The 7271-nt window shown below is 33.2% G+C and overlaps 1 protein-coding gene across 1 annotated transcript; it reads left to right on the forward strand.

Annotated features, from left to right (window-relative positions):
* Positions 1–268: 268 nt before the first annotated feature.
* On the forward strand, positions 269–4847 carry LOC144559127 (Chaperone DnaJ-domain superfamily protein). Its single transcript, XM_078308082.1, has 9 exons — positions 269–443; positions 1462–1552; positions 2138–2198; positions 2612–2689; positions 2976–3049; positions 3455–3568; positions 3660–3767; positions 4241–4279; positions 4556–4847. Exons 1-9 carry the CDS (start codon positions 358–360, stop codon positions 4640–4642), a joined length of 738 nt encoding a protein of 245 aa, XP_078164208.1. The 5' UTR covers positions 269–357; the 3' UTR covers positions 4643–4847.
* Positions 4848–7271: the final 2424 nt, after the last annotated feature.

The following is a 7271-nucleotide window of genomic DNA, read 5'->3' on the forward strand; positions in this document are numbered from 1 at the left end:
AAAAGAGGATCTTTCTAATTGCAAGAAAATTGATTATTCAAAAAAATAAGTTTGATTAAAATGGCAGAAAAAATAGGAACTTATTTTTCAAAACAAATTGCTATTGTATTTTGTGATTAAATGGTAATGCTAATTGCTAAACATTGCTAAAAAAGAACAAAATAACATTCATCACTTGTAACAAAATAAAAACAGGCCCAAGCCCAAAACTAACAAAGCAGAGCAGGCCGCAGCTCCCATGTCGGTTCCCTCTATACTTCGTTCTTCTAAAATCCACAGAGGCATTGAACATTTAATTGAAGTCCCGATCTCGACAAAAAACAAAAAAAAGAGGGGGGGAGAAAAGGCGGTGTTTCAATGGCGAAGGAGACGGAGGATGATTTGCTTCTCAAGAGCTTCATGGCGGAGGTGAGCGAGGTTGAAAGGGACAACGAGGTCAAGAGGTGAATAAACCCTTACTCCTTTTGCGCTCTTTAATTTCTTCCAGTTAAGATGAAATTCCTAGAGCAGCAATCCCGATTGCTAAGTTGGTTCTGTTAGATCGTGTGTAGTTAAATTTGATACCCTACGGTACTGTTCGTGTGGGCAATTTGGTGACAGTATGATTAAAATTAGTTCTGTTCGTGGTAATTTTACCGAGCAATAGTTATAATATTAAAAATAAGGAACAATTAGTAAGTTCTAGTAAGGCTCTATATGGAACATAAACCTTTTGAGTAGCTAAGTAACCAGAGTTGATAAACAGCTGTGAAGTAATTTTATTCCTGTTGAGCAGGAACATAATATTTGTAGTAAAGAAATTACAGAATTTACCAGTAAAACTCTTTTGTGGAATTAATCATTGTAAAGTTCCAACCATGAAAGACTTTTGCCATCCGTATATATCTGATCAATTGTAAGAGCTGAAGTTGATCTTGTTTCTGCCCAAAATTTAACTCTTTTTGAAACAAGGATTAATATCTGACCATAGACTGAAGACTTTACCTCTCTAAGATGATCACTTATTTTGGAAACCTTAAAATCACTGTGGAAAAAAAAAAACTTTCTTTCACAAAAGCTATCATTCTAAATCATAATCTGTTTGGAAAGCATTATTTAAAATTTGTATCTGTCTGGCTTATTATGTATTTACATACATAAGCACAACAAACTTGAGTATTGAACCTACTTCTTAGTCAATACAAAGGTGGATTAATTTAAGTCATACTTCAAAACTTTCATGGTGAATTACCGGTTGAGGATGTCATTTCGGACCTATGTGTGTAATAACTGCTAAAGCGCCCTGCAGTACAGCAGTTGGTGTTTTAAATGAGAGATAGTTACCCCCTTTTCATTGCTTCGAAATATGCAAAGCTAGTTTCATGTATGATGCCCACTTACAGGGTGGTTATGTTTTTTCTTTTTATTTATGAAGTTGGATGCTACATGATTTAATTCTTGAATATATATTTTTTAATCTAGGATACTTGGCTGCTTTAAGTTAAATCCTTTTGATCATCTTAAACTTCCCTTCAATGCTTCAACTGATGATATGAAAAGGCAATATCGCAAGGTATTGGCACCATTATATTATTGCATGTTTCTTTTATAAAATTGCTGTTAGTAGAATTTTACTCAAGTGGACCTTAACGTTGGCATGATTTGTCTTTTCCAGAAGTAAAGAAACAAAACTTTAGACTTGTTAATTTGTCCCTTAAAGTTAACTTTGCATGTTCCAAACGGGATTATCCGTTGACATCTTTTTTTTTTCCTCTTGAAACTGCTTTACTGTCAGAGGGTTTAAATGATCATAAGGTTTATAATGAATGTTCCGTGGAGAAACTGTATGCTAAGGTGCTGTTGATGGTAATTGAAGTGCAAAATATTCCGTTTTAGACCTGAAACCCCAAATAAAGGTCCTGCAAAATTTCAGGATACTATTCTAGTTTTCCCAATGAAAACAACAAAAATTTAATTATTTTCTCTCCAGACTTTGAGGACTTGAAAGTATCGGTTTCCATTTGCTTTTTCGATTGAATTTAATTGAAGGAGAGAATGTTAAATTTAAAAGTTTTGAGATTGAAACAGAAAATACCTGCAGTTAACTACTATGAATCTGTGATAATTTTATTGGTTAATTCCCAAATATTGTTTGTAGCTGTCTTTGCTAGTTCACCCTGACAAGTGCAAGCATCCCCAAGCAAAAGAGGCTTTTGGAGGTAATTTTACAAACTAAACTACTTTTACTGGTAAATAGCTATTGTTATTATGTTTTAATTTTGCTGGTTGGAAGAATGTTGATTTCCGTGATGTGAACCATTCAAAGACAGTCACCATATTTTGATTACCCGGTTGGCTGGACAGTTGGTTTGCCTCTGTATCAGCTGGTTCTTGCTTTGTAAGAATGAAAATGGTCAATGTTCCAATTGTACAATTCATACAACGCATTCATTGTACGGATATACTGTATTACCATGCTTTGTACCATTATATTACTTGGTTAACCTGTTATTTCAATTGTATTTAATCTTAGTTCTCTTCCTTGGGTCATCGATGTGGCAATAGCTTTGGCAGCCTTTATTGAAACTAACTAGTCGCTTTGAATATTCTTTTTTTTTTTTCTTGGTACCAGCATTGGCAAAAGCTCAGCAGCTTCTGCTTGATCCACAGGAGAGAGGTTACATTCTTGATCAAGTTAATGCTGCTAAAGGTGTGAAACCATAATTTTTTTTTTCTCATTGCTCTTTTTTCGCAAAGTATTTGTTTAGTCAATTCCTGGTTGCTTAAATAAGGTTTATTTTTAAACTTTGGTTAAGCTTAAATGAGGTTTATTTTCTTTGGTTTTGGCTGCACCAGATCCTTACTGGTATTACTGAAAGTTACCGGTAGTTGCATTTGGTGTGGCAATCTTTTGTTAAACGTCCGATCACCATTTTTTGTGCAGTTTTATTGATATTCTCTTTCTCTCTCTCTCATACCTTTGCCTTTCACTTCAGAGGAGTTGAGGGCAAAGAGGAAGAAGGAAATGAAGAAAGATAATGCATCTAGAATAAAAGCAGCGGTAGATGAGGTATATAGACTTCTTACATTTAGTAATGCTCTTTTATTTTGTTTTCTCCTTTTTAAACTGAGAATATGTTACTTGTGTAGGCAGTGTTTTTGAATGAGATACAGTATTATTTAACATAGGCGTTTTTCGCTTGGTTCTGTCCTCATGCTAACTACCAATTTAAATATAATGATTCAATTTATTCCTTAATGAATTTTGTTGTAGTTTTAATCACGGAAATGATTTTTTATTTGTCTTGAAGATAGGATTTCTTTTGAAATTTTATGAGAAAGATTACTTATGAGTAATATTTTGAAGCTAATTTTTTTAAAACAAAGTGAGAAAATGAGGTATGCATTTCAAAACTGGACTAGTTAATTGAGATTGTAATTCTTGTCTAACAAGCTATAGTTTTCTTTTAATCAGGGCAAATACGAAGAACAGTATGAGAGATCGGAAGAGTTCCAAGTACAGTTAAAGATGAAAGTTCATGAAATTTTAACTGAGAAAGAGTGGCGCAGAAGAAAAATGCAAATGAGGGTCTGTTATTCTGTTTTCAAACTTTGTTTTATTAAAATGTCATGTCACTTCTCATGCACTTGGGATAATTTTAATTTTGTCCTGCTAGCAGATATCTGAAGAAGAAGGGAGACTTAAAAAGGATGAAGAAGAAACAAAGGAGATGTGGAAGAGGAAAAGAGAGCATGAAGAAAAATGGGAAGAAACTAGAGAGACTAGGGTATTCTTTACATTTAATGTCTTTCTTCATTTAACGTATTTCCTGATAACAGCAGACATTTCTATCTTCCTACTAACACCTCTTTTATTTTTGAGATATTCTATTAGAGTTCTGTAGCATGACTTGAGTGGGCCTTTTGTTTTTTTTTTTCCCGAGACCGAAGTTGAACTAAAGTCAAGGCCGGTCAATAAATATATTGGTTTGCAATTTGTAATTGAATTTCTTGTGAAGAGGTTTAGTTGACTCAAGATGAAAAGTATCCCAGGAAGTTTAGTCATGCTATTTTGGGCTTATCCTTTATAGCAATTTGCTGTTATTTGCAAATAACTACAATAGTTGATGACTATTGCAAGTACTGAATTTTTGGGTGTTAGTCTCAAATAAGATACCATACTCTCCAATTAATGTTGTTGTTTTTGTTGTGTGGAAATGAATATTAACCTCCTTTTCTTTTCTTATATAATATTATTCAGGTTTCAAGTTGGAGGGATTTTATGAAGACAGGAAAGAAGGTAAGAAAAATAAAGGAATTGTGCTCAAAATTCTAGATTTTCTATTTGTTTTTGTTGAGCCTCAGCAATTTTCTGTCAAATATGCAAAAAGAAAATGCTCAATTCCTCCAACTGCTGGTAACATGCAGGTCAGTGATCAGACCTGGTCCTGGTATGTATTGGCCGGTGGATACTTGAAAACCGCAGGCTATCAGCAGTGATAGTGTTTACTGTCTCTCATACCAAATTTATTAACTTGGAAATTATATGATTGAGATCTGATATCTCTCTCTGTAGGGAAGGAAAGGTGAAATAAAGCCCCCGAAGCTGAAGACAGAAGACCCAAACAAATCTTATGTGCAGAGGCCTGTGAAGCGTGTTTAAATATTGTAGTTAGGCTGTAGGGGTACATCTGTCATTTGACTAGAAAACATCTTTGATCACTTCACATCCTAGACCCGGACGCCGCATCACATGTATAATTTATAAAAACCTTTGACTATTTACTGGCTTGTAGCTCTCTATTTTCCTCTTACATGATACTGATTTTGTTGTAATTGTATTTATACACGGAAGAGTTATTCTGCTCCATCATTGTGTCAAGGTGACTGTGTGAATTATTGCATGACGGTATGCTATTCCATAATATTCCCTATTACAATGTAGGTATTATGCTACATGTATTCTCTGGTATTTCCATAGATCAGTCTTCCCTGTACAGGACTGAAAATAGGCCCAAATCTATTCTCATAATATTCCCAACTACCATCTATGTATTATTCTACACGTATTCTCTGGTATTTCCATAGATCAGTCTTCATTGTACAGGGCTGAAAGTAGGCCCAAATCAACAATATTTGGGCCCAATAGCTAATCAGTGTCAATGCACCTGATTCGGTAAGAAAAAACTTGATGATGTCTGATAATGATATGAACTTATTTTAACGCACAGAGTTGATTGCTTTATGAGATGGACCATCTTTGAAGTCCCAACTTTCAGCTTTAGGCTTCCCCAGATGCTTGAACTTAATACTAATATGCAATTATGCATGTAATCATTAAGAGACAGAATAATCTCTTAAGAATATAAAGAGGAATATTCTCAGTGCTAGGCTTTCTAGAAGGATCTGGATAATAAAAACAAAGAGGTGGCTCGTGTTTGGTTTGGTACATAATTTGTGAGAAGCAACTCTACTCCCACTCTGAATTTTGCACTTCAATAATTAATCAAAGTGGGACAGAGATCTAATCGATTTCCTTGTTCCTATTTCACCCACTTACCAGGACCTCTAGTTTTAATTTAATAGCGAAACATAATACAAGCATACAACCAAAAAATTGAGACCGACACGAACCAAACTGCTAGTCTCTTCGTGTTGCGCACTTACCACTGAATCAATTTTAAAAACCACTTTTCAACGATTTATAATAGTTTACTGATCCTGTGCTCTGAGGGATTCTTTGTGCTTTGTCTGAGAAAATGAAAGGGCATTCCTTCGTCATGGAAATTGCTTTGAAATGACGTGCACTTGATAGAGTTTTTGTCTCTAATTAAAGGAAATCATTCAGGAATTACACCACCAATATCCTAATAAAAAGATATTTGTGTTTTTTCATTCAAAAAAGAAAAGAAAAGATATTTATGTTTTGCTGTCACAACTAGTGACTATTTCGATGTTGATTAGAAGTTCTATACATTAAATGATATTTCTATGATGAAATGTTTAATATTAATCTTTTTTATTTTCTTCTCTCTTGACAAGTAGATGCAACACAAACAACAATAAACGGACTTTAGTGCAGACTCTAATTTTCTCCAGTAGCAGGCAATTTAATAACCAGCAAACCAAAACTTTTTTTTTTATTTTGTTACGCTTTTTTTTTTTTTTTAAATATTTTGGGAGGGGGTACTATTAGGAAAAATAAGTACAAAGATAGATTTTGTGCTAAAGAATGCGATCTCTCAAATAGAGAACTTGTCTGATTGCAATTAGGTCAAGTAAGATTACTTGAAATTCTGATGTCCTTTTTCTTTCTTTATCTTTTCTTTTCTCTGATGTATGGCAACTTTAATGTCACCGTCCAGTGGTCCACTTGATACAAAAGTTCAAGAAAAAGAGATGTAAGCGGAGGTTTATTCTTCAACTTTTAAAGTGGTGTGGTTTATTCTTGAACTTTTAAAGTGGTGTTTGGCAAGGAGGGATTAAATATCATTAAGCTTCTTTAATACTTTTTTAAGTTCTTAGTCGTTTAATTCTTCTGAACATCAATTTCTTTGTAAGGATTAAGATGTCTCCTTTAGGCCCATTTAGTTTGAAATCTTAATCCATGTTCGAGTCTTAAGACATCTCTACTTCTAAATCAAGCCTCCTTAGCATCTATCTACGAAATTAAGATAACTGAACATGAACTTCTTAGCATGAATTAAGATTTTATCCTACTATTGTTAATGAGCGTTTTATTGTCATTTTAAATTTGATAATTTTCACTACACATTAATTATATCTAAATTTGCAATATGATATTTTCAATGTGATTTGCATGATACAAACATCCTACATATAAAAAAATATATGAAACTTAATATAAGTTTAGCTATTTATCAAATTATTTGAAATAAAACAAAAGCATGGATTTACAAAAAAAAAAAAATCATTGAATATAATGGCACTTGCATTTAATATGTACCAAAGCATTATATAAAATTTTTAGAACATGTCTATACATGGGCGGAGCCAGATTTTCGAAGTATGGGGGTCAAATTTGAATGGGGGTCGATCATATAATATTTTTGTGCTCCAAATGGGAGACAATTTATAGCATTTTACCCCAAATTACATAGAAACTCATGTATAAATATTTTTTTTTTTGAAAATAAATGGGGGTCAATTGACCCCCATACTCTATTAATGGGTCCTGTGTCTATAAATTTATGTTATTAGTTTAAAACTTTTATATATTTTTTCATTACAGGATCCTGGTACATTCTAATATCTTTAAGATGTTATTTTGA

Source organism: Carex rostrata, chromosome 9, assembly GCF_964058835.1.
Source record: "Carex rostrata chromosome 9, lpCarRost1.2, whole genome shotgun sequence".
Lineage (NCBI taxonomy): Eukaryota > Viridiplantae > Streptophyta > Magnoliopsida > Poales > Cyperaceae > Carex > Carex rostrata.

Excerpts from the sequence above, each read along its gene's own strand:
- LOC144559127 (XM_078308082.1), top strand. The coding sequence starts at position 358 with ATGGCGAAGGAGACGGAGGATGATTTGCTTCTCAAGAGCTTCATGGCG. Across the intron at positions 1,553-2,137 it reads TGAAAAGGCAATATCGCAAG|CTGTCTTTGCTAGTTCACCC; the intron begins GTATTGGCACCA and ends TATTGTTTGTAG. Across the intron at positions 3,569-3,659 it reads GAAGAAAAATGCAAATGAGG|ATATCTGAAGAAGAAGGGAG; the intron begins GTCTGTTATTCT and ends TCCTGCTAGCAG.